Source organism: Panthera uncia, chromosome F2 (assembly GCF_023721935.1).
Source record: "Panthera uncia isolate 11264 chromosome F2, Puncia_PCG_1.0, whole genome shotgun sequence".
Taxonomy (NCBI): Eukaryota; Metazoa; Chordata; class Mammalia; order Carnivora; family Felidae; genus Panthera; species Panthera uncia.
The window spans coordinates 44492753-44519999 of record NC_064812.1 but is presented as its reverse complement, the minus strand read 5'-3'; the positions used below and the strand labels follow the sequence as shown (position 1 = coordinate 44519999).

The window sequence follows — 27247 nt, the reverse complement described above, 5'->3', positions numbered from 1 at the left end:
GGCAGCTTAGTGACATGTGGAACAGTAAGTGGAAACTCCTGAAGCGTCCTGCATTGGGAAGATGAAAGGCTTGTCTGGGAATTTTCCCCTGCGTGGTCTCAGCTTTGAGGATACAGAATCCTAGCATTAGTGATATATCTCTAACCTAACCCCCTTAATCACTAGTTCTCCCTGCTAGTAACTTTTCTCTCCTCCAGAACAAGGGGCAGCAAAATATTGCCAAGCAAGTCTCAAGTATACTTGTCCTGACCCTTATGAAAATACGCCCACCGGTTAGTAACACTTTGCTGACTTTTCTCTTCCATTTCAATCTATGCCCTGACCTAGCCTCACAGTATAACTTCAGGCTTCATTTGACACTCCTGGTTTTCTTTTTCTTCTTCTTAAATGTAAAGTGATGATGATCTGTATATTAAAGGGTCATTTACATACTTCTGCCCTTAGAGGAATGCTCTTTATAGTGTTTAGAGTTGTTCCCATGGCAGAATCATGACCTTTCCTTTTAGGGTGTGGAGAATTTAGCAAGGTTTGCAACAAAATAGATTGGCAGTGAGTGTGAAGATAAAGTGTGTGGCCTATTTGGAGCAGACTTCTGTTTTTGCCAGCTGGGATCCATCCTTGCTCCTGTTAATGACTATATCTTGGATTGTTTTTGAAGAAACAACCTCTCTTCCATTTTTAGTATATGTGGTTTAGTATATGTGTATATGAGGTTGTAATTTTGGCTCTAGTGATGGAGTCTAGGCTCATCAGTGGGTTAAGTCCCCCTCAACCAAGATTCTCAAACCTGTAGATCTATTGGGGGAGGGGGGTGCCTGGGTGGCTTAGTCTGTTAAGTGTCCGACTTTGGCTCAGGTCATGATCTCATAGTTCGTGGGTTTGAGCCCCACATCGGGCTCTGTGCTGACAGTTAAGAGCCTGGAGCCTGCTTCGGATTCTGTGTCTCCCTCTCTCTCTCTCTGCCCCTCTCCCACTCACCTCTGTCTCTCTCTCTCTCAAAAATAAACATAAAAAAAAAAAAAAAAAACCAACCCTGCAGATCCATTGGAATCACGTTAGGGCTTAAAAGAATACTGGTACCTGGGTGCCATTGTCAGGCAATTGTCAAATTTCCTGGGAGTGGTTTCCAGACATTGAGACATTATGTTTTTTCCTTTTATAAGTTGTCCCAGATTCTGTTGTGTAACGGTGTTGAGAACTGGGTGCAGACGCAGTGATTGCCCCGGTGAGAGCTTGTGGCTCAAGTCTTGGTCGTTGGTACAATCCCCTACATCAGGCCAGGGACTGGTTCATGGATGAGATCTGCCACCTAGGCACAAGGGCACGGATTTACTATGCCACAAGTCAGTCACTTTTTGTTTTAAAATGGTAACAGTAATACAGATGACCTGATTGGTCCATCAATCTGGATCCCAGGGCATCCTGGGATTGTAGTGGGGGCAGCTGGCAGTGAGGATGATGTGCCTTTATAGCTTCCCAGGACCTCTGCAGCCTGAAAATGAAGCCAACCCAGCAAAGAGCATAGCAGAGAGAAACAGTCCTGAAGACAGCTAGCATACCCTGAACTTTTTACTTGCATGTGCAAATTGCTTAATTAGTGGGGGTGCCTGGGTGGCTCAGTCAGTTAAGCATCTGGCTTTGGCTCAGGTCATGATCTCGTGGTTTATGGGTTTGAGCCCCACATCTGGCTCTGGGCTGACAGCTCAGAGCCTGGAGCCTGCTTCCGATTCTTTGTCTCCCTCTCTCTCTGCCCCTCCCCCAGTCGCGTTCTTTTTCTCGCTCTCTTTCTCTTTTTCTCACACAAAAATAAACATTAAGAAAATTAAAGTGTTTAAGTTGAGTTAAACTACACATTTGAGAATTGTTACAATTTAAATATTGCACATTTTTTTCTAATTCTACAGAACCTGGCAAGATAGATATCATTGTATTTTATATTTTTCTGAGAAGGGGGGGTTTGAGGCTCAGAACACTAGATCACTTGCCCCCAGTTCTAGCGCTGCTTAAGAGGGGCTCAGGCCTGATTCTGCCAGGCTCCATCCCTCATCCCTCACTGCCTTCTGTTCCCCTGTTAGTTCAGGTATAACAGATAGAGGACCGAACGTGGGCAAAAGAATGCCCGAGCCTCCCTTCAGCCCCTCAGGTGCCCCTACCCATGATAACACCTTGCTAGATAAAATAAAACCCAGAGATTCTGGTTGAGAGTGGAAGAGGGCTCTGCCACTGGGAAGAAATACCCGGACCAGGGCTCCTGCTCTCTTCCTTCAGAGCTTCTCGCTGCCCGCTGTTAGACTTGCTTCAGATGAGAGAGGGAGAGGACACGTGCTGTAACACTGGCCCGAGCATCAACGAACAATGGCTTTCACCATGTGGTGGAAGGAACACAGGGATAAGCTGTTTGGATGAGACTTTACTAAAGGCTAAGGGGCAATAAAAGGGAAAGATGGAGTGTCATGGGTTTGTAACCAGGCTTACTCGTCTTCACTCGGTTTATTCCCCTTCATCTCAGCTCTGCTCTCCTCCATCACAGTAGATGCCGTCTCTAACCCTCACCACCCCTGCCCAGAGCACCACGGTGGACATTTGTCCTTTGCCATTCTGAGTCTAAGAGAAGGCCTACCTAGAGCTCTTCTAACTTTTCTGACCTTGGAGATGTCTGCCCACCAGGCATGACTCTACTCCCTCCGTAGCCATGAGCTCAGAGGCATAGGTCTGTCTCAGCTTAACACCATTTCTATAAATAAAAAACACAAAAGCGTGTTTCTCTAGTCTTTGTTCTTGATCAGCTTTTCCCCGTACATTTTGTTTTTCATGAGCTAATCCATTTCCATGGCTTCAATTGCCACTTTTCTGCTGGTGAATTGTAAAAATGTATTTCTAGCCCAAGTTTCTCTTTTTAGTTCTAGCTCTAAATATCCGGCTGCATATTGAACACCATCTTAATGTCTCCCAGGGACATATTTACAACTGGACACATCATTTTCCCTCTCAAAATCAGTCCTTATCCTCTGTTCTGCATTATACTGAAAGTCACCCCCATCTACCCAATTGTCTATGCAGGAGTCTGGGGATGATCCTAATTGCCTTTTCCCCTTCACAACCGTTATTCAATTAAGGAGGTTCTCTAAATTCTTTCTTCTGAATGTCTCTCAAATATACCTCATGCCCACTGTCCTTGTGACAACTTCCTCAGTGTTAATAGATATTGTAACATTTGCGGAATGCTTAAAATAATGCCATAAAGGGTACTAAACTAAAGGTGTATTATATGAATCGATCTTCAGAATAACCTAAGAGTTTGAGACCATTATTATCTATATTTTACAGATGAAGGAAGGAGAATTAGTTTGCTTGTAGTGCCAAGTAATACAGTTTCTATAAAGCAGAGGGAGCATCTAAATGCTTGTCTTTCTGATCCTGAGCCCATGCTCTGATCTTCATTAAAAGCCACCATCATTCCTTCCACGCCAGTTAGACGGTCTTCTTGTTTATGGTTTTGTGTCTCTGTGATCTATTTCAAACTGCCCCAGAATTCTTTTTGAGTTAGATAGTGGAGATCTTTGTCTTAAGTTGCTTCAGCCGCACCTTTGCTGATGGCTTTTGGACCTTTTTTGGTGTTTCACTCTATACAGCGTCCTTGCTTTACACCATCTTGTTGGTCTCTCTCACTTCCCCTCCCTTCCCTCAGCAATGAAAGTCCTGAGTCCTAGGAAACCCTTTCAGCTCCTATCAAAGTATTTGGCACATAGTAGGTAGGTACTCAAATGTTTGTTGACAGTGAAAAATGTCAACATTTTTCATATGATGCTCTAGGAGAGCATCATAATTGAGATGATAGGACAGAATTTTCCTGGGTCCACTCTCCTTTTGGTGGCTACTCTCCCCGTGGAAACTTTCAGTCTCTTACGGTTTCTGATATTTAAGCTCGGAGGTCCGTTGATCCTGAAGCTTCTTGGTCCTGGTAATTCTTTATTTTCACGTTTGTGAGCTACCACCTGTGTAAGCAGCCCTGGGATAACAGAACGATGTAATTTGCCTTAACCCCTCTAGTGATTAGAACCAATGATCTTTGATTAACGATCTTTGTCTGTGAACCTAGAGAATGTGTGTCTATGGGAATTTTGTTTGCATATAGTTGTGGTTCTTGAACATATGTAAATTGACTCTGGGAGACCCATTTGTAATATCGCTGAGCCCTGAGCCCACTGATGCCGTGAACCAGACAGCTGATTATACTGTGGTTTGCTAATAACAATTCTAAGACCACCACAAACCAGTTACCGGAGGGAAGTAACTTTCATCATTACCCACACAGTTTGGGTTTGATTTCTTATGTGTAGTTCTTGGAAGTGCCTAGTGCCACCTAATTATTTTGTTTTCAAGAATACTAATCTGTCTTCCTAGGGTGCTTTATTCATTTCTATTAAAAAACATACTTGAAAGACTACGCAGTATTTTGCTATGTTCTTGGAAAGAGACAGAGAAGTATAAGACAACACTCCAGCCCACAAGGGCCTTATTATTTTTTCCTTCCTCAGAAATTCGTACAAAGTATATGAGAATATGATCTTGTTATTCAGCCTTGAAGATCTCAATCTGGTGTGGCTATGTAAGGGTGGGAACATTTTCTTAATGGAAGTTTGTAGAGTATTGGTTTCAGCCACTTTCTGCTGTGAGTAGGTTGCATAATCTAGGCAGCTGCCAAAGAATTCTGTATTTTTATTTAGGAACATGAAAAGTAGTACCAGCCCATCTATATAACAAAACATGAAATGAAGAGTTGGTGGTAAAAACTGGGCCAATAAAGAGACCAAAGTGGCAGTCTTGACAAGCTGGCAAGACTGGATTAGTGCAGACATATGGCATTATAGGAGTTGGCACTTTAAGAAATCAAGTCCTGCTAATCACTCTTTCTCTGGAGAGGATGGCAAGGAAACTATATACACAGGTAACATTTGGGGAAGGGCAATCAGTGACCCGCTTTATTAGCTGCGCTGGTGTTGAGTGTTTAAAGCATAGCTCTCGCTAAGCTGGATTGTATCAAAAACAACTTGAACCTGAGATCAAAGAGGTCTTCTCTCTTGTAAAGCTAAGGTTTGGATGTGCTTGTGAAAAGAGAGTGAGAGAGAGGTATGCCAGAACTTACCTTGAGGCAAGCCCTGGTCTTTTTGTCATATTAGGAGCATGGATGAAGAAATAGTGGAAGAGAAAAAATGTACATGTGTGAACATACCTTTACCCATTAAGCAATGTGGCCTCAGGTTAAGAGTACACTTATTACAATGAGCACTGAGTAATGTATGGAATTGTTGAATCACTGTATTTTACACCTGAAACTAACACTCTTTGTTAATTATACTGGAGTATAATTTGTATAATTAAATACTGGAGTATAATTTGTTAATTAAAAACAAAAGGAATGAGGCCTCATAAGAGTGTTCAACTCTGGCCTCTCCAATTAGCAGCCCTCCTTTTGGGTGGGGGAGGTGGAGGGTGGTAGGGAGAAAGGGTCTGGGAACTTCTGCTCTACCCTTTGAACTGAGGTTGTATCTGTAACCTGGGAGAGGTTGGATAGACTCAGGACATTTGAGAAGGTAGGATTGAGGTCAGGCTCAAGAAGCTTAGTTAAGACATACAAATTCATCCTGGTAGGTGTAAAGTTTAGTACCTGGATGTCAACCAGTGGGAGCAAGACATAAAAGGTCAACCTGGGAAATAAAGTGTCAGAGCTAAGATAAATACAGGAGCAACTCAGGATTAGAACCTGGGTCCAAGATTCTGGGTAGAAAGGGTCTGAGTTACAGTCTAGGAAGCCAGCAGAATGGAGAGATCTCAGAGTCTTTTCTAATTTTCTTTTTTCAAAAAAAATTTTTAATGTTTATTTATTTTTGAGAGAGAGAGAGAGAAAGAGAGAGTGCATGAGTGGAGGAGGGACAGAGAGAGAGGACACACAGACACTGAAGCAGGCTCCAGACTCTGAGCTGTCAGCACAGAGCCTGGCGCAGGGCTTGAACTCCTAAATGAGGAGATCATGACCTGAGATAAAGTCGGACGCTCAACCGACTGAGCCACCCATGCGCCCCTCTAATTTTCTACCCAGTGTATGAGCAGGCTTCAAATTTTGGTGGGTGCACTTGAGCCCATGGGAGGCAGTGAGAAAAGGCACTTGGCTGGCAAAGACAAGTAAGGGAAGAAGCATGAGCCAGCATTTAATGTAAAGTGGGAAGAAAGTTCTTGTCTCTGCTGCTTCCTGGCCTCATGTGTTGTCTAGAGGGGTGTTATGGAAACTTGGTCCTCAAAAAAAAAAAAAAAAACAAAAAAAAACAAAGACAAAAGAAAACAACACTGAAAGATGCCAAGGGGCAATTCCTGTTCAGATTTACTCAGCTAGAGTGTTGAAGGGGAAGGAACATCAGGACCTGTGAGAAGTCTTAAATCTCCCAGTCATACTCTGCCCAGTGTGGTCAGTACCTGCTAAAAAACTGGCCTTCAGTACCCTTGGGTTGGTACTGGCCTCTGCAGTGAACTGTTTAATAACCTCATTTCCTGACCTGTTTACAGTCTTCTTGACTACTTGACCTTGTTTATGCCTTCATCCCTCTGATAACCAGTGTCTTTCTTTGTCTTTGATTCTTTGTTTCTCTCCTCATACCCTTTGTTTCTCTGGGTAAATGTATCATTTCATTTCAAGGACCCTTTCGGTCTGTATCAGATCCCCAGTGAAAAAGATCCCAGTATTTTGCTCAACACATAATAGTTTCCTTATAAATGGAAATATTTCTTACTATGTTCCTTAACAATAGATCTCACAATCTAATTCAAACCTAGACACAAAAGCACTTATACTAATTTTGGTAGTAGTACAAATAAAGAATATACAAGTGTGGTAACAGCATTGATAACGTGATCAACTCTCACTGCAGTGGGATTGAGGTTTGTAGTTAGGGAAAGTTTCAAGAAGAAATTACACTTTAACTGGATCTTGAAGGCTAGATGAGAGTTTCTCAGGTAATTTATAGATGAAGGGTGCTATGGATAAAGGAAAAACATGCAATGATAAGAATAAAAGAACACAGTTTGTTTAAATACTCATCAGTAATTTAATTTGGTGGGAGTTGTAGCTGGAGAGGATAGCAGGGTCCAGATCACAAAAAGCTTGAATAACATGGACAAAGTGTTTGGGCTTATTTTCCAAGGTGATGGAGGGCCTTGGTGGATCTTGAGGTATGCCAGGGTGTGACAGAGGTTTGTGTTCTTGAATAATCACTCTGGCAACAGCTTATATTACATGCTTAACAAGGCAAGAAACTAGTTAGGAAAGACTCGTTCGGAGAAATTCTATTCAGGAAAGGAAGCACTGTGGTCTGAAGAGACCAAGGCAGAAGTTGTGGCGGGAAAATAGAGAGAAGGGACAGAGTTGCCAGTATTAAGTGGAGTAGGTGCAGTTTGCTCCGTGCTCTGTGATGGGAGGGTGAAAAAGAGAACATTGTTGATAATTTCTAGATTCTTGAATTGGAAGACTAATGAAGGTGATGCCCTTTTCTGAAATAGGGCATAAATAAATAAGGAATGCCAGTATGTGATTTTGTTTTGTGTTTAATGCGTGTTGTTCCGTCCTTATGGAGGGATTGGTGGTGGGAGGGACCAAAATAAACAATTTCCATCTTGGATTTGTTATGTGAGTGCCTGTAGAATCTCTGGTTGATGTCCATTTGGGTGTGGGGTTTAGGAGAGATCTCACTAGCGTGTATATATTTGAAACAATTGGCTCTTCTCCATGTCATTGTGAGGGGTCATGATGTATCTCATCAAGAAAATCACAAGGCGTACAAAAATGTTTTAGCCGTTGTAGAAAGTGGGTAAAAAAAAATCAGTTTCGTATATATGAGGTGGTTATAGTCAATGGGATTGGATGGGGATAATTCATTAGTTTGTAGAACAAAAAGAGGAACCAGAATGGAAGCAACTTTGGGGAATCTGACATTTAAGTGGCTGAGAAGCTAGCAAAGGGGAATGAGAAGATGTGGTCCCTTAGCATCATGGTGCTCTGGGAGCCAGTGGGTAAGAGTTCTAAGTGTGGTTGATGTGATAAAATGTATGTATGAAACATAGAGTTCCCAGGACATGAAGAATAAACCAAAAATGTGAAACTTTATGAGAGCCCTGGAAAATATTTTTAGTAATAAACTCAGGTATACCACAACAAAGTGCTTTGCAACTCTTCAGGAATGCGGGCAACTTGCGGAACAAAAAAAATGCTACCTATCCTCAACTCCTACTTCAATTAATTCTTGCCTTCCAGTAAAACTTTTTGTGATTTTGGCTCCCGTATTTTTCTATCTTCTCTGAACTTTGACCACACTGATCATTGTATAAACTGCACATATAATTGTTCAATTGTTTCAGGCAAGGGCCTTCTAATTCATATCTCATGTCCCTTTACATGTCTAATGGAATTGACAGTGGATTTGGGTACACAGTAAAAGGTTACAAGTACTTATAGAGTAACTGTCAGAAAGACCTCGGTTTTGAATTTCAACTACATCACTTGGGCAACTTCTTTCGCTGCTCTAAGGTGAAGTCTTCCTAGGTGTAGAATAGGAATAATAACACCTAGTAGATAGACTTACTTTGGGGGTTAAATGAGAGAAAATCAAGTGCTCAGGACAGAATCTAGCACAAAAGAGGTGTTCAATAAATGCTGTTATTTCAATGCTATAATTGCTACTTTCTATTTCCCATGAGAACGTAAACTCCAGAAAGGTGGGGTTTTTTATCTGGGTTGTTCATTGATGTAGCTCAAGTGGCTGGCACATAGTAGGTGTCTCATTGTAGGCAGATGCTTTTCTACATCTCATTTTAGCTCTGCTACTTGAGGGTAAAAGGAAGGTAAGAAGATGGAAGATATCAGTTTTGCCTGAAATCTCCCAGAACAATTAAGCTAGAGGAATTCTAGGCATCTTACAAAATGTTAAAGGTGCCCTCCCAAATTTGCCAAGAGGGTGCTTCAGATCTTACTTCTAGATGTTACTGGTGTCATTTGCTAGACAGATATCATTTAACATCTGCAGGTACTCTGTGCATGGGTGTGCTAAGATTCTCTCTCTCTCCCACTTACCTTTCCTCCCCCCGCCTACCTGGTTAAAAGATAGAAATAGAAGTGAAAACAGACAAATCTAAAAGGGAATGGGAAGAGATGCCAAATAGCTGAGTTGTCATTTTAGGCTCATTGTATCATTCTCTTTGGGTCTCAATGCCTGTGAGCCAGCATGTTTGTCCAAAACTGGGTAAAAGAACATTTCAATGAGTATTTGTATCCTATGGGTTCATGATCACTCTGCTTTCGCTTGTTGTGTATAAACTGGGGGTATTGCTGGAAGACGGCACTGTGCAGACAGCAGACAGAAGGATCATCATTATTGCTTTGGTACGATTTATGTGGCCAAGCCGCCTGCGTCTCTGAGGCTGCAGTATGTGAGCAGGGAGTGCCAGCCCGGACCGCGGCTGTCGGCGCTGGTCTGCACAGACAAGGGCTCCTCAGTTTTGTCTGGAGTCGGAGATTAGCGACGGGTGCCTTTCCTCTGCTCAGCATTTCCTCATTTTCACGTAGGCCCTACTGTTTGCTCTTAACACACTTAGCCACTTGAAACTGGTGAGCTAATGAATCCTTTCCGGAAGTAGCTGGATGATCTTTAAGTAGTGAATTAACCCTCTCAGAGCAGGGTGGCTGCACCTAATCCATTTTTGAAGCGACTGAGGCCATCACAACCTGAAAAGTGTTGCAATCTTACGTGCATGGTCTGATGTTTACTTACATAATTATGTCACTAAAGCTAAGGGATTACTTTTTTTTTTTTTACTCTGAAAATTACAATTTTGAATACAGTTAGGTAACAACTCTTGTATTAAAAATATTAAAAGATGGGGGCGCCCGGGTGGCTCAGTCAGTTGAGCATCCGGCTTCGGCTGAGGTCATAATCTCACGGTTTGTGAGTTCGAGCCCCACGTCAGGCTCTGTGCTGACAGCCTGGAGCCTGTTTCGGATTCTGTGTCTCCCTCTCTCTCTGCTCCTCCCCTGCTCCTGCTCTGTCTCTTTCTCTCTCTTTCAAAAATAAACAAATAAACATTTAAAAAAATGTTTTAAAATATTAAAAGATGGAAGTGACCTGGAGAAAGTCCTTCAGATTGACCTGCTTCAAGACCGAGAAACCAGGGATCTACTGTTTCAGTCTCCTTCTCTTCCTAATTTGTGGGTCTCACACTCCAAAGTAAATACAGTAAGAAGAAACAAAGAAATGACATGTGTCATGTATATTTGAGTTTATACTTGCACACTTGCCTCTGGTTCCTGGGATCCCTGATCGCCACATGAAATCAGGCCCTTTCTTTATCATCTCTCCTCTCCCTTCCCTTCCTCTAGTCCAGCTGTGTGTCTCCTCCTCCCTGGCTGGTACTTCCAGTGATAGATAGCTTTGTGGCCAGCCTTTACAGGGCATCCTTAGGAACTCCGCTTCCGTAGGGAATAAAATCCACCCTTTCAAAATGTTTGCAAGGTACTCTCTCAGCCTGTTTGCCTTTTTCTTTTTTTACGGTTTTATTTTATTTATTTTTTTTTACTGTTTATTTATTTTGAGAGAGAGCGTGGGGGAGGGGCAGAGAGAGAATCCCAAACAGGCTCCACACTGTCAGCGCAGAGGCTGACCCGGGGCTCGATCCTCTTGACCCTGAGATCATGACCGGAGCTGAGATCAAGAGTCAGATGCTTAACCGACTGAGCCACCGAGGGACCCCAAACTGTTGGCCTTTCTTAAAAGCCGGCTTCCTCACTCAAGGGCATTATCCCCCAGACGCCCCTCTCCAGTGAAGGCTAATCATGCTCCCATTACCCTTGGTAATTTCACATACAAAGCACATTATACTTGTATTTACATGCTTAATATCCACCCTGTTCAATACTGCATCTCCATTTGCTTGTGCCTCTTCCAAGGTCAGTTGTCTTCATATGGTCATGTATTTTTGTAAAAATTCCAAAGCGAGATATTTTACCAGAAGTTGATTAAGAATACTGCCTCTTCCCTACTCAGCTTCCCTTGGGTCACGCCTCTTATATCTGGTGGCATTGGAGTGGCTGCAGATATTTTTGGGATCTGGCTAAAAGGAAGTTGCCACAAATGGCTGGCACTGACAGAGAGCAAGTAAAACTCATCGGACAGCAGTGTAACAAGGGCATTTTCAAGAAACTGGTTAATTAGTGTTGGCAATTCTCAAATAATATTTAAGTTTCTGCACGAGAAAACTTGAAATGCCCTGAAATCTTATAGCTTTCAAGAACCTCAAAAGAGTCTTTAGTTTGAATTACACATAATATTAGTAACTAGTCATAAAGCTAAAATAAAAATTTCTAATCTACCAGTAATAAAAAAAGCAAACTTAAATACACACTGATATTTTAGTCTGCTTCCCCAGAAATTGGAACCTGAGTCAGAGGGCTTCTGTGCAACTTTATAATTAGGGAATGCAAGCCTGGAGGGCCGGAATGAAGGACTCTGAGGATGCCTGGTAGGGGGCTGGTTACCTCCAAGGTGGCAGGCACATGGCTGTCTCATGGGGGCCATGGCCCCAAGAAGGTATCGACTGAACCTCCAGGCCATCTTTCAGTGGGGAGAAACAAGGAGACGTGTATTCACTAGTTTACTTTGTCATTGGTCAGAGGCGCACCCCTTGGGTACGCCTCTGAGCTGACACGCGGGAGTCTGGGCATTCACAGAATCCCAGAGCAGGTGTTGACAGAGAAATGCTAGGGTAAGAAAAAGAGAAGCTGTCAGATTGCACTGCATGAAGTCAGACAGCTCCTGCAGGGCTACGAGAGACGGGCGAGGCCAAGAGCACTTGACATGATATATGAGAAATGTGTGATGTGCAAGAGGAGAGCCAAATTTATCTTTCCGTTGTCTCTATAGAAAATGTTACAAAAACTATTTTCAGGTGAAGAAGTGTTCAGAGCATATACAGCCTGCAATTATAAAGGGAAAAAGAAGTGTAGAGTTATATCAGGAAGTTAATAAAAATGGTGTATTAGTTTTTGTGGGTATTTGATTGTGGAGTTTGTCAGATTTTTATAATTTAGCATGATTTCTCAGTGTAAATAAATATGCACCTTTGTAACTAATTTTATGCTACTTCTCAGTTTTTTTTAATTCACTTCGTTAATTTAATTTAATTTAATTCACTTTCTAAGTATTTTTTCTAGGAAGCCTGTCAAAATGTGTAAGATCTAGGGCTCATAAAACCTGACTGCCCAAGTGCTCATATGTGTCCTATCTTAAAACTAATAAGAAAATAAACGAACTCCACTTTCTTTGACCCCCATGTCTCCATCTGGCACCAAGCCTTCTTCTCTTCTCTTCATTAATAAGGATTTTCAGGGTTTGGTTCGTGTTTCCTGCCCCTTCTCCCTGCACTCACGTCTATTCCTTAACCCGCCCACGCTTGCTTCCTACACCCTCTTTCCCCCAGGACCTGCTCAGTCTGAGGTCACCACTAGCCCTTCTGTTATCCAATTCAAAGGACATTTTTGTTCTTTGTCATGTGTACTGTTTCTGTGGAATTGCCACAGACTTTGGCCTTGACTTCTTTATGCCTTTTTTCCTAATTCTCTTCCCATGCATCTGGCAATTCCTTCGCTTTTCCAATTTTGGCGTTGACCAGGCCTTCAGGCTTCTCACGTTTACCTGTCCACTCTCTTTGGGCCTAAAGCAGGATGTTCGCTGTCTTTTATGAGGTTCCTGTCATGTCCACTCATATCCGGTCAGTCGCCTTTGACCCTGTGACATGTTCTGGGAAGAAAGTGTTCTGTGCTAACGCCATAGGCCAGGGAACTGATTTGTTTTGTCAACTGTGTGTGTAATGGCTATTTATATGTGGTGGAACCACATTTTCTTTGCCTACTGCTACTACTTGGATATCGGCAGTAGTTTTCTAACTGTTCCTTCCACCCATCTTGTGTGTCTTCCACATAACTGCTGGACTAATTTGCTGAAGAAGCGCCTGGGTGGCTCAGTCAGTCAAGTGTAAGACTTCTGCTCAGGTCATGATCTCACGGTTCTCGGGTTTGAGCCCCATGTCGGGCTGTGTGCTGACAGCTCAGACCCTGGAGCCTGCTTCAGATTCTGTGTCTCTGTCTCTCTGTCCCTCACCTGCTTGCGCTCTGTCTCTCTCTCAAAAATAAACGTACATTAAAAAAATGTAAAAATCAAACCTTGTCACCTTGCTTCCATTAGAAAAAGAATCTAATGACTTCAGGATAACGTTCAGGTTGCTTTTAGAAGTCTCTATCAAAAGTGTGTAAGTTGGATAGGTTTATGAACAACATACAGGGTGAAAAAAGTTTCAAAAATGTGTAAAAAGATGTGGAATCTCCTGGGATTTTTGCATAAAGTATTACATAAAAAATATAAGCCTACAACTTGTTTGTCCTATCTAACAGTATATAATCAACATGTCTCCAGATTAGTGGATATGGATCTAATCCATTCTTTTTAAGAGCTGTGTAATATTCCATAGTACTGTTATACTAAAATTCATCTAATCGTCTCTATATTGATGACTATTCAGGTCATTTCCTTGCATAGTTACTACATAAGTTATTTTAATACAAAGAATTAGGTATATATTCTTAGGTAGTTATGTATTCATTAACAATTCTAATAAAAGTGAAATGGATTTTCATTAAGCATGAAGGTATCCCATGTCCTTCTCTACACTAGATGCTTTGGGGAAGGAATGCAAATCTCCAATTGGCCAGGCTGAGCCATGTGTCCCCACCTAGAGCCTGGGGTAGGAGGCAACTCCCCTTTTCTCAGCCCATGTTCTTTGGGTGGAAGGAGGGACTTCCCGAAGGAAATTGGTGTCCTGCTACCAACAGAAGGGAAAATGGAGATGGGTGGCTAAAAACAGCAAATGTTGTACCACGGAAGCCAATGACCTGTTCAACCAGAGTGCAGGTGGTAACATTATCCCCATGTTGTAGACAGGAATTTCATCCTATGGGAGTAGAGGAAGAACAAAAATATGGAGGCTTTGCAGTGTTCCATAGGCCCCTCCTTATCAGTGAAATCTGACTGGGGACATTATTAGATTTATAAATCTGACTGGGGAATTCAACTGGCTTGAAGCTGTGGTGGTTGGTGGCTTTGGTCAGCTTGGGTCCCGTGTCCATTCATTTGCTCTATGAATGAAGGTTGTGTGCCCTATCTAAAATTGAGAAGCACATATTCTCAGCAGTATGTAGGAGTCACGGAAAGTAATCAACTTAGATTTTGAAGGACCCAGAGGTTTTCCCTGCTAGAATCCATGGATGGAGTGAGGGCATGTCTAGGCTTTGCTTCTCTTGAGGGCCTAAATGTTGGTGGTGTGTGTGACATACGAAATTCCCTTTGTTCAGCTGGCCAGTAACCCATCCAGAAACATTCCACACTGTGTGGGAGTCCTGACTTTGCGTGTGTGTGTGTGTGTGTGTGTGTGTGTGTGTGTGTGTGTCTCCACATATTTTAAATTAGTTTTCATTATTAGATTTGTAAATGTACCAATTCTGCTTTTACTCCTGGGGCAAATGATTCATCATTTGAAGAGGAAATACAACGTGTAGCTAATAGGCCATTTGTAGTGACTCAATATTCTTATCTTCCCACTGCTCCAATGTTTTGATTCCAGATATTTCTACCACCTTAGAAAATAGGAGATCATTTTAAAAATAGAGAAAGAGGAAAGGAGAAGTTTGGGAGAAGGAAGGGAGGGAGGAAGACAGGGAGAACAGAACTGCAAGCCACCTTATATCATTAGGCAGTGATTTCTCCTTTTTAACTGTTAACCTGTAAAAGTACTTTGGGTTCATCTTACTTTCCATTTCCTTTATTCTATAAGCTGCCCTTTCATTTTCATTAAAAAGGCTCCTCATAAGAACCTTAAGTCAGTGATTAAGGACTGCGGCACAGGATTGAATCTTTCATTTCCTTTCTTTGAGCCTTATTGTTAGTACTTTCTCTAAATTCTGAACACTTTCTCTGACTCTCACGGAACTCTTGACACTTAGTCCTTACTCCTTGGAATGAGAACTTTAAGTGCTTCTATCTTTAGCCATTCTGGGCTCAGAATAAGTTCTGAAATGAACACAAAAATACTTCTGATGCTCCATATTCATGACATCTTCCACTCCCACCCCCTAGGCATTTATAAGAAATAATTAAGCTTTTGTTATTGGCTTTTGCTCCTATGAAGTATCTTTACCGAGGGGGTGTTACTTGGGTAATGCTATAATTTATTAAGTGATGTGACTTATTAGGATAAGAAGCTCAGCTTTGCTTTTAAAATAAATATCTCAAATTCTAGAGTTCCTCCCTCAACCACACCTAAATGCAGTAATTCGTCTGTGGGCCCAGCACGGAGAACTGAAAAGTAATGTTTGATTTCTCCTTGACAACTTGAAACAAATTGAATACAGCGCTTTGACATGATTTTGAGACATGAATATTTTCGAGACTGAACAAACTAAAAGCTTCCATTTTTGCAGAAGATAAGGAAATCTTTCTATGCTTTTCTGGGGAGCAGTTCCTCAGACACAGGTCACAGATAAGGTGGGTCGATCATCCAGCAGGGGGCACCTTTATCTCATTTGCATTTAGTGCTGAGTGATCCTGCAGAGGCTTCAGTTAGATGAAGCCTGGGAGGAGCCTCTGGAGTCTTTGCATGAGCCCATCAGCCTGGGTTCACTCTTGATATTTTTGTAAATATTTTCTTTCTGATATACTGGAAATTGGAGAGATTAATGAGGCAATTAAATTGTATTACTTCATATAAAAACTCAATTCAGGGGCACCAGGGTGGCTCAGTCGGTTGAGCGACCGACTTCGGCTCAGGTCATGATCTCATAGTTGGTGAGCTCGAGCCCTGTGTCGGGCTCTGTGCTGACAGCCTGCTTCGGATTCTGTGTCTCCCTCTCTCTCTTCTCCCCTGCTCACACTCTGTCTCTCTCTCAAAAATAAATAAAGATTAAAAAAAAATTAAAAAAAAACTTTTCTAAAAAAAGTTTTAAAAACCCCAGTTCTAAGGGGAGTAAAACCAGTGATTCTGAGTCCTAGCTGCCTGACCTTAGAATAAACAGGTGAGGTCACTGAGCCAACAAAACATAGTCTCCAGCAGTGGCTCTCCACGTGTAACCCCAATCCCCAATCCCCAACTTCCAACACGTTATTTACTTACTAGACACGATCTTCTGCAGTGTCAGGTTTCTTTGATTTTCTGAATAATTGCTATCACGTAAATGCAGATAAGACTGGGCTGAAACAGAAAACAAAATCTGTATCTTAAAGTATAAAACAGTTCTGTGATAAACAGTTCTCTTTCTCACCGGTAGTGACCGAGTGGCTTTCTAGGCATCTCAGCAGAGAAGTTGTCGTAGGAGCAGAGGTAGAGACTGAGTTACCTATCTGCTTCGCTTCTTCGTCTCCCTCGGGGTCAGGCACTGTGTTTAGGGAAGCCATTCGCACGGCACTGCAGCCTGCCTGGGTTGGAGGGGCAAGGGACTGGTCGGCAATGTTTGACTTTGTGCTCAGGGGTCCTTGAAATTTTGGTAGTGTTTGCAAGTCCTGAAACTACTGATGATATTGATGTGGGAATATGGAGTCTATCCTATTCCTGTACTGTAATAGTCATCACTACACCTACAAAACATGTTTTCTTAAAAACTGCACCTTTCAAAGCCTTCAGACAGTGACCAATATATGATTTTTGATCTTTAAAAATAATCGGCCCTCTAAAGACCTTAAGGTTTCGGCTCCCTCCTCCAATGTCTCTCTGTCTCTCTCTCTCTCCCCCTCTCCCTCTCCCCCTCCCCCTCTCCCTCTCCCTCTCTCTCTCCCTTTCCCCGTTGCTCTCTGTTTCCTCCATATCCCCTTTTGGACACCCTGTGGCCTAATACTTACTTTGTTTTTATTTCTTGATCCTTCTTTTTGTTGTCTTGCTTCTCCTCCAATCTCAACTAGATTGGGTAATACAAATATTTATTAGCATTTGAAGTTTTTCCTCCCGAAATTGGACAGTTAGAGGGCTGTAATTCTGCTCTTAATTTATCGAATACCCTGTTTTAGAAACATGGAGAAGAGTGTAGATAATGTGGCTAATTTGTAAGTGACTCAAGCCAGTTAATACTTTTCACCTTTTTCGTAGTATTTAACATATTTAGCTGGGTTAGTGTGTTGTGTATGAAAATATGTATGTGGCTTATGTTGTGATCCAAAACAATAAATGAATCAGAATAAGGAAATTTTATCCAGCCCCCTGTGCTTTTGGAGGTATGTGTGGGAGGATGGCTTGGGTTTTATGGTTCTTATTTGTGGAAGGAGTATTTGAAGTTTTAAAGCACTGTTTATCTACATTCGTCCATTCCTCTTTTATTTGGGCCATTGTTCACTGAAGCAGATTCTGGCTGAGGGTGAAAGACACTGTTGCTTAAAGGGAAAGCTCAGTGTCAGTATCCGATGAAATGAAGGAAGTGTCTACAGGATCTCTGGTCTTTGAGCTTGTTTTTGTAGAATCTACTGAAGTGATTGTTTTGCACATATGGGTTTAGAGATCTCTTAAAGATTTGAGTTAAACATGTTTTACACGATGGTGCCCATTTTAATTTGGCAAGAATATAAGATCCAGAGAAATTCTGTTTTTGAACTGATTTTGCTATATATAGATTTGGGGGATGGAGATAGAGACAGACGGAGAGAGAGGGAGAGGAAAAGAGAGGGAGGGAGGGAGGACAAGAAAGACAGAAAGATATAAAACAATAAAACAAACATAAAGAGGTAGCTATTCACGAGGCAAGAGGCAGGATCCCACTGCTTCTAGCTTGGTCTCTACATTTGCTGCCGCAGGTAGGATAAAAATGTGGTCAAATAGGCCAACTCCTATCTTGCTGAGATTTAACACGTTTATCAAAATTTAGCATGCATATGATTTCATCCAAGATGCTTTTGTTAAAGAAGCTGCATGCAATTTCCCTTTGCCCCCATCATTGATTTAGTAGATCTGGGGGATCTTCTGAAATGTGGGTCACGTTATTTCTTACCTGGAAACACTCAGCATTCTGTCTCTTGATTGGTAATTTTTTTTCAGGTAACTCATTCTGAAAATGAATGAAAAAAGTTATTTTCTAGCTTTCTGCATGGCTGATGCAATGTACGCTTTTTACAAAGTTGCATAAGCTATAAATGCCAGGAGGGGCTTGTTGGTGGGGCGGGGAAGACTTAACACCATCCTTCCCTATAACCAGCGTGCTGCCTCTCATCCTGTATGCCTGAAATTCTAGAACAGCCTCTGCCACTGACCCTTCTATAATCACTTTTTATTTATTTTCATCAGACATTTAAGAAGACATTGTATGTAAATAGCAATCCAGATGAGTTTTTAAAAATAAATCAGGGACTGGTCATTGGTAGCCTTTTATGTATTTTAATTGAAGGTAAGATGTCTTGTAGGGTTTGAAAAAATATCTGATGTGTAACTAGAGTTTACATATTTAAAAAGAAATTAAGCCTAATTTTAAAAGAGCAAAAGTTAAACAGTAAAAAGTATGATCTTGGAACCATATTGTTGGGCTCCATAGTGTGAATAATGAATTTACCTCATATTTGGGTAATCTGTATTCTAACACCACTCCCTTCCTCAAGTCTCTTTGTACCTTATTTATAGAGTGCATTATGTTTAATCAAATGCCTATCAGCAAGTTGTGTAGACTTGAATGGAAATGTCAGAACCTAGCGTAACTAGCCATTTAATGCCAAGGACCAGCCACAAGCAAGACCAATTTAATGAGCTCACACTCACATATATTTCGGTCACGTTTAAACCACTTGTGGTCATTTAGACATGTCTGAGAAAGTTTCCTATGTGTATGTAACATACACACTACGTAGGCAGTAGTGTCTATGAGGAATAAAAATGAACAGCTATGAGTTACTCCTTACTATTTAAGTAAAAAGTTGTTTTTCACTCTAAGAAACTATATCTGAAATGGGCTGGAGTCCAGGATAGGAAAAGCACGGACTCACACACTGCCCTGCCCCTGTGATACACAAGGTGAGGCCGGCCAGGAAGCTGCCAGCCAGGCCCCCTTGAGTGCGTGTCCTTCTTGTCCCAGCCTTCCTGACCTTTTCATCTGTCATTGGTAATACTACCAGTCTTACCTATGCTGCAGATGCTATTGTGCCAATAAAATAATACCAAAAGTATAGAAATGGTCCTCAAAGTGTGTGTGGAGATATTTTGCTTGTGATGTTATCACTTTTACCAGGAAGACTCTCTGAACCAACGTTTCCTTATAGACGCCTCTGTAATCAAGGGGGAAAGTAGTGGTCCAAAAATGAGAGCTTTTGGAATTGAAATTTAAATATAAAGTAAATAAGGGAGTGGTCTGTAATTGAGGATCGTAACGTAGTCTCTTGTTGAGCAAGTAGAATAATTAAATCATAATCCCTTTTGTCATTAAATAAACCGATATCCCTTCTGCTTTGTAGTGGACTGTATCTTGGGGTTATAAGGTGATCCTAACTACCTGGGTCTGCTTGACAGGGTTGGCCTTTGCTATTCTCTCATCTGTGCACCCCGTATTCGGTTTATATGGGTCTCTGTTTCCTGCCATCATTTACGCCATATTTGGAATGGGACGTCATGTTGCCACAGGTAATAATTTCTGTCTATGTTTATGCTTCTCATGTTACTAATGAAAGCGACCCAGAAGTGCTCATTAGTTACGGATTACATTTCAAAGCAATTCTAACTTCACTTCTGACGACCTCAGCAAATATTAGGACAAGACATTTATCTCTTTGTGCCTCAGATACTCGACCCATACTGTAATATATTACTATATTATTATGTAATCAAGCTTATTTTAAAGATTCTTTGCATTTTTAGGTTGTAAAAAGGTCATAAGAGAAGGCCATATATTTTGAATTTACAGTGAATTGAGAGAAATTATACACTTTGAGGGAAAGAAAATACTGTATAGAATTTAGTTACTCAAATTTTGAAAAATATTTTTTTATGTAATCGATATTTGGACTGAAGGATCTTTTAGGGTTCTTCTCAGTTAGATTCTATAATGCCCTTTAATTAGTATATCTGTTACCTTGCCTATCTCTGCATTACTAAATAAAAGGTGAAATATCACAAATAGTCATAATAGAGCCAGCTGGTTAAAAACCTGGGTTTTAAAGTTAGATGGTCCTGAGTGTATGTCTCATTTGTTGTTTGCTATCTGCATGACCTTGGACAGCACTTTAAAGTCCTATTTTCTGCTTTCCGGATAGTGAAATAAAAAAAAATCATATGGCTGTAGTGAGAGTTGGATGAGATAGTTGATGTACAGTGTCTAACTTAGTACTTTCTAGAAAAGATTTAATAAGTTATTATTATTACAAAAATGATACCTTAGTCTTTTTTTTTTTAATTTTTTTTTAACGTTTTATTTATTTTTGATACCGGGAGAGACAGAGCATGAACAGGGGAGGGTCAGAGAGAGGGAGACACAGAATCTGAAACAGGCTCCAGGCTCTGAGCTGTCAGCACAGAGCCTGACGTGGGGCTTGAACTCATGGACCACGAGATCATGACCTGAGCCGAAGTCGGCCGCTTAACTGACTGAGCCACCCAGGCGCCCCGATACCTTAGTCTTAAATATTAAATTAAAAATAATAAATCTACTTTTAACCATAAATATCCATAGAGTTCTATGTATTTTGTACCCTTAAGATCTCAGCCTCTAAGTATGTGTCTATTTCTTCAGTGGTCAGTTTGTGTTATTGATTGTGTTGGTTTCCTATTTCTGCTGTAACAAATTACCATGAGCTCCGTGGCTTGACACGAGATAAGTTTATTATCTTACAGTTTTAGAAGTCAGAAGTGTGAAATGAGTTGTACTGGTTTAAAATTGAAGTGAATGAGCTCGTAGTTAGCTACTGAGCCTACTGAGGTTTTCATATTTATCGTCTCACTTATATTTCCCCCAAGCCCTGAAAGGTAGATATTATGGATAGGCTTTATGGATGAGGTAATGCAGACTCAGAGTAATGTGCTTTAAGTCACATTATTGATAAATAGAGGACTGACATTCAAGTCCAGGCCATGGTCTTAATCCCTGCCCTGAGGACATTCTCCATGCTCAGAGAGGTGGGAAATTGTAAGGCCTGGGAGGGAAGGGCAAGGAGATTGGTGTGGCTGTGTGTTGAAGGAAAATGTGTTCATGTAGGAAAGTTTGTTTGTTCTGTGGAAAGAAGGGTGGATGAGTCGGGGTGCTGAGAAGAGTGTTTCCGATAAATCTATCTGGTTTTACACCCAGCAGATGGATTCAGCTTTAATGGTGGAATCCAACCATTGTTATCGAGTCCGTTACTAACAGAAGATTCCCCCACCCCCACCATCACTCCCTTTTAGGCACCTTCGCCTTGACATCCTTAATATCAGCCAATGCAGTGGAACGGCTTGTCCCTCTGAGCAGCCAGAACCTCACCACGCAGAGTAACACAAGCATAGTGGGTTTATCTGACTTTGAGATGCAAAGGATTGGTGTTGCTGCAGCCGTTTCCTTCTTGGGAGGTGTGATTCAGGTAAGTGGTGCTGTGACTTGGCAATGAAGAAAGGGAGACAGTGGAAGGACAGGCAGTTGGTGGTTTATTTTTATTCGTGTTCATGTCTTTGTCTCTCGAGATGGATGAAGCCCAGATGTGTTTTATCTTTATGGGAATACTGTCTACTATAAGGGTAGTTACTCTGTAAGTGCTAGTTGAATAAATGAATCAGAATCAAGAAATCGAAGTTACAGGGAAGTAATTGTTGACTTTTCAAAAACAAGATTTCTGAAGAATGTTTCACAAAGTGGAATAGGCTTCCTTATAAGGCAGTGAGGCAATCCTTGTGTTCATACAGTGACTGGATCATCACTGCAAAATAAGGTAGAAGTTCCTGCAGTGGGAAGAGACATGACTAGATTTCTAGGGTCCTTCCCGATTTTCAGATTTTATGATGTTACCGCCTATAGCGGTAACAAGTGGTGTTTCATTGGTGCCACACACCGGCTGGTGTGAAGTCTTTCGACTCAGACTGGCACCAGCCATTGCCCCTTTCAACCTCAGGCATCTATTTGGTTGCCAGGCCTGCTCTAGCCTGTCTATTCCTTCAAAATATCAGACTATGTAGTTTGCTGTCTCCAATCAGTTGTCAGAATTAGGTAATTCAGAAGTGAATATAAAATAAATGTGGGGGCGGGGACTGACTACTAGACATGGAATTTGTCTGACAGCCATTTTGGCTTTTTCCTCTGCTTTCTCTTGAGTTACATGTACATAAACTTCCCGGGTGGCGGTTTTCTGGGTTGGCAGAGGCTCACTGTTACAGTGTAACATTATTTACAAGGTCAAAGATGGTATAAAGGTCAAGAAGGGAAAAAAGGGTAGTTGATGATTGCCTGGAATTGGAGGTTTAGAAGAAAAGATGTGATCTCGAGGGAAGGAAACACATTGTTAGAGTTATGTTGCCTTCTAGCTCTGTAAAAGCTAGAAGGGAGAATTGAAGATGTAAGACCAATAGTAACTCCACTCTTCCTAGGTCTTTAGTGAATAGATCATCTGAGCAGCAGTTTTGCCTAGGAAACTACCAGACTGGAAGGCCAGTAGGTATCTTTTATGGCCATAGCGGTGCTTTCATGAAATACAAACTGGTTGAGCATCCTGTGACCTTCATTATATATTTTTAAACATGGATGATGTCCATGTATTCTGACACTTGCACAGGCAGGCTCAGTGGCCTCTTCTGCCTTGATGGGCCACTGTGAGGCCTTCTAATGGACATGTCATCTGTGTCCACCTCAGAAATAATGAGCCATGTGAACTGATGATTCAGAAATTGATATGTTGCCATAGATTTGGTATAGGTCTTCCTTGATTTCTGTTCATTTAAAATAAAATAAAAATCTCTGTATTAGCACAGCAAAGATAATACCACTACTCCTCTGGTCCCATTATTTTCCATTCATGGCTTTCTTTGAGTTTATGGTTTTTACTAGGTTTGGACTTCCTCTTATTCTATTAAGCACAGAACAGGTAGTTTTAGGTGTATATTATTGCCATTTTTAAAAATCCAAGAGAGTAAATAATTAACAATAAAACCCAGTAGCCTTCTGGTTAGTCTCATTTTAACCATTTTCCATAGTTTAAAAAACAATCATCAGGTATTTTGTTATTATCTAGCATATTTGGATTAAGAATTCAAATGATAATAAAATATAAAAGTAAAAGCCAGGATTCAAACAACATAAAAAATTAATGTTTCATTTCTCGGAAAGAAACTCCCTAGAATCACAAGAGTAAAACAGGATATTATTAAAGATAATAAAAATAATTTGGTTTTCATGGGCTTTTATTACATGTAAAATCTGGTCCAGAGAGTTGCATGTTTTGTCTTATAACTTCATCAAACATCTGCTTTCCTTTGTCTTTAGCTCTGATCCTGGATATGTGACCCACGTTTTAGCCAATTTTTGAACAGATGGCTGGACTTTATTTGACCTCCAAACTCATCTGTCCATTGTCAACCAGAACCGTAGGATCTGTTTGGGTCTGCTGGATCCAGCTTTTCGGTCATTTTTCCTTTCCTCCTTCGGATTTGAAACCTACCGAATAGGAGGGCAGTACCAAGGTGTCCAGCTTCTACAAACACAGATGGTGTTTGTTTACCTTGTCTTACTTATTTTTAATTCCAGCTGATGGAACTAGTTAGGTGAATAAAATTATATCGTTAAGGTGCTTGAAACCGTCACATCCGATGTGGTTCACAGATTGTGTATCAGTTGGAAATGCTCTCAGCTGTAAGTAAGCGATGACCCTACCACCAGAGCTTACACTATGTAGACATTTATTGCATTTTGTGTTACAAGAGGTCATGGAAACAGGTTCTTCAATGTCTGGCAACCCATTCAATTGATGAACTGGTCTGCTTTTTTGTTTTTTGTGTTTTGGTTTTTGTTTTTTCATTAGATAGTAAGGTCTCTGTGACTTAGTGCTTTTCCTTTTTTTTCTGGTAGTTCACCAATAACGTTCCCCCCTAAGTTGTTGCTTTTATTTATTTAACTTCGTTTCCCTTTCAACTGTTTCTCCATTTCTTTACTCGACTTACATTCCTCAATATTGTTTTAATGATGCTAGTATGTCTTTCTCTTTAACTTTAACATGTCTGATGTTATTTTTAGGAGAAACTATGGCATGAAACAATAAGGGAGTTAGAATTAAGATGTATGTTTATAGCAAACGGTTTTCATACCATAAAATTTCAGATTTTATTTTGAGAATTGCTCTTTTTTGCCTTTCCTCCAACTTTCTGTACACCCATAATATTTTGGTTTGCTTTGTATATTAGATGTTATTTGGAACACAATGTTTTTAAGGTTAATTACAGTATCTACATCTGTTTTCCAGTCTTCATAGCACTTAGCATAGCACTCTGCACATGGTAGATTCTCAGAAAAGTTAGTGCATTAGAAAATGAACTATTAGTTCCGAATCTGAAAACCAACAAATAGCAGGCATCATGCCAGGTAATAATTTTGTGATTTTAAGAGAATTGAGTCTGACATTTGGTGACTTTAGTTACTATAACACGAAGAGACTATGAAAAACGGTACATTCGGAGAACTGTCATTCTCCCCAACTCATCCCCATTTCTCCCTCTGATTTCTGCTCTATTTTAACCCATCTCCTATGGGTGACCTATCTCAGTCACTTCTGGTTTATACTTTTACAAAATGAATATTTTCTTATTTACTCTTCTTTCTTACATGAAAGATAATCTTTTGTATTTGACTTTTTTCACTTAACAGTAGCATATCCTGGAAATCATTCCATGTCAGCTCCTAGAAATGCCCCTCATACTTTTTATTGCTGCATAGTGCTCAACTGTATGGCTGTGCCACTGTTTATTCAACACATCCTCCTCTACTTGGGCATATAAATTGACTCCAGTATTTTGCAGTTGTAAGCAATGATACTGTGAATGTGCATATGTATTTTCATAATGTTGGTAGTGTCTGAGGTGAATTCCTAGCATGGGATTCCTGTCTCGAAAGGTCAATGTAGTTTTGTTAGATATTTTCAAATTCCCTGCCAAAAGGGTTGTAGCCATTTGCAGTCCGACAGAAATACACGAGAGCACCCTCTGCCTCACCAACAGAATGTATTGTCAGACTTAAAATTTTTTAATGTTTATTTTATTTATTTATTTTGAGAAAAAGAGAATGTGCACACGTACACACACACACACACGCACACACACACACACACACACACACACACACACGAGTGGGGGAGAGACAGAGAGAGAAGGGGAGAGAGAATCCCAAGCCGGCCTGCACTGTCAGCATGGAGCCCACTGGGGGCTTGATCTCACGAAGCGTGAGATTAAGATCTGAACAGAAATCAAGAATTCCACACTTAACTAAGCCACCCAGACGCCCCTAGATTTAAAAATTTTAATCAGATAAGTGAGAAATGTTATTCAAGGGTAAGTTGCATTTCTTAAATTATGAGTGATGTCAAATTATAACATCTTCGCATATATATTTTGTAACAGTTTTGTGGATTATGTGTTCATATATTTTTCTAATTTTTGTATTAGAGTTTGTTCCCTTTTCCCTCAAATTTTAAGAGTTCTTTATATATATGGATATTAGCCCTTTACTGTGATATATGCTGCAAGTGTTTTAATCTAATTTGGCAAGATTTTACCAGGCAATTAAAAAAATTTATGTAGTCAGATTTATCAATCATATTTTTAATTGTCTCTGGACTTTGTCAATATTAGAAAGCTTTCCCATGGGGCGCCTTAGTGGCTCCGTTGGTGAAGCGTCTGACTCTTAGTTTTGGCTCAGATCATGATCTCACAGATTTGTGGGTTTGAACTCTAGACTGGCAGCGTGGAGCCTGCTTGGGATTCTCTCTTTCCTTCTCTTTTTGTCCCTCCACATTTGCACTCTCTCTCTCTCTCAAAATAAATAAACTTTGTGAAAAAAAAGAAAGCTTTCCCTTTACACTGAGTTTATAGTAGAATTCACCATATTCTTAAAATTTTAATTTATTAAGTTCTTTTTAAAATTTTTTTTAATGTTTATTTATTTTTGAGAGAGAGAGAGAGAGAGAGAGAGAGAGAGCAAGTGGGAGAGGGATAGAGAGGGAGACACAGAATCCGAGGCAGGCTCGCTCCAGGCTCTGAGCTGTCAGCACAGAGCCTATCATGGGGCTAGAACTCATGACCTGAGCCTAAGTCAGACACTTAACCAACTGAGCCACCCAGGTACCCCTAAATTATTTTCTATTTGATTTTCTTTTGCATTTACTATCCTGGTCAGTGTGGAATTTATTCTTGTGTGCGGTGGGAGATAAGGATCTAATTGCATTCTTTTTCCAAGTGGCTGCCCAGTTGGGCCAGTGACGTTTATTAAGACGCTCACCTTTGCTACTGTAGTTTGTAATGCTACCTTTACCATTTCCATACTTACTTAGACCTACTCTTTTCTATCTTATCTTATCCTATCCTATCCTATCCTATCCTATCCTGTCCCATCCTATCTCGTCCCGTCCCGTCCCGTCCCGTCCCGTCCCGTCCCGTCCTGTCCTATCCTATCCCATCCTATCCTGTCCTGTCCCATTCCATCCTATCCTATCCTGTCCTATCCTATTGGTCTGTATATATATACTTGAGGCAGTAGCACCCTGTTTTAATTATTAAGACATGTAGTTTGGTTTGATCTGGTAGGACTAGTTCACCTTTGCAGTTTTTATGTCTTAGTATGTTTCTGGCTATTTCTGCAAGTTTGTTCTTTCTTCTGAACTTTAGCATCAACTTGTCTAGCTCCATTAAAAAAAAAAAAAACTTGCTGATATTTTTATCAAGATTGTGTTAAATTGACATCTTTATGACATTGAATTATCCTATCCAAGAACAGGGGCCTTTCTTTTTGTCGCAGTCTAATTTTGTCAGACTTGTTAGTCTTTCAGGAGTCTTTCCTCTCACGGGTTTTGTGCATTTATTCCTGAGTATTTATTCTTAAGTATTTAATCATCTTTGTTACTGTTATGCCTGGGGACTTCTCTACCATTATGTCCTCTACCTAGTTATTGTTTCTGTCTATAAAAGCTATTGATATTTTCCCATT

General features: G+C 40.7%; 1 protein-coding gene across 1 annotated transcript in view; it reads left to right on the top strand.

Annotated features, from left to right (window-relative positions):
- The window catches only part of SLC26A7 (solute carrier family 26 member 7), a 117556-nt gene that overhangs the window by 6289 nt on the left and 84020 nt on the right, over nucleotides 1–27247 (top strand). The window contains exons 3-4 of the mRNA XM_049633589.1: nucleotides 19618–19728; nucleotides 21481–21653. Coding sequence (XP_049489546.1) covers nucleotides 19618–19728; nucleotides 21481–21653 — 284 coding nt within the window. The remainder of the gene's footprint in view (nucleotides 1–19617; nucleotides 19729–21480; nucleotides 21654–27247) is intronic.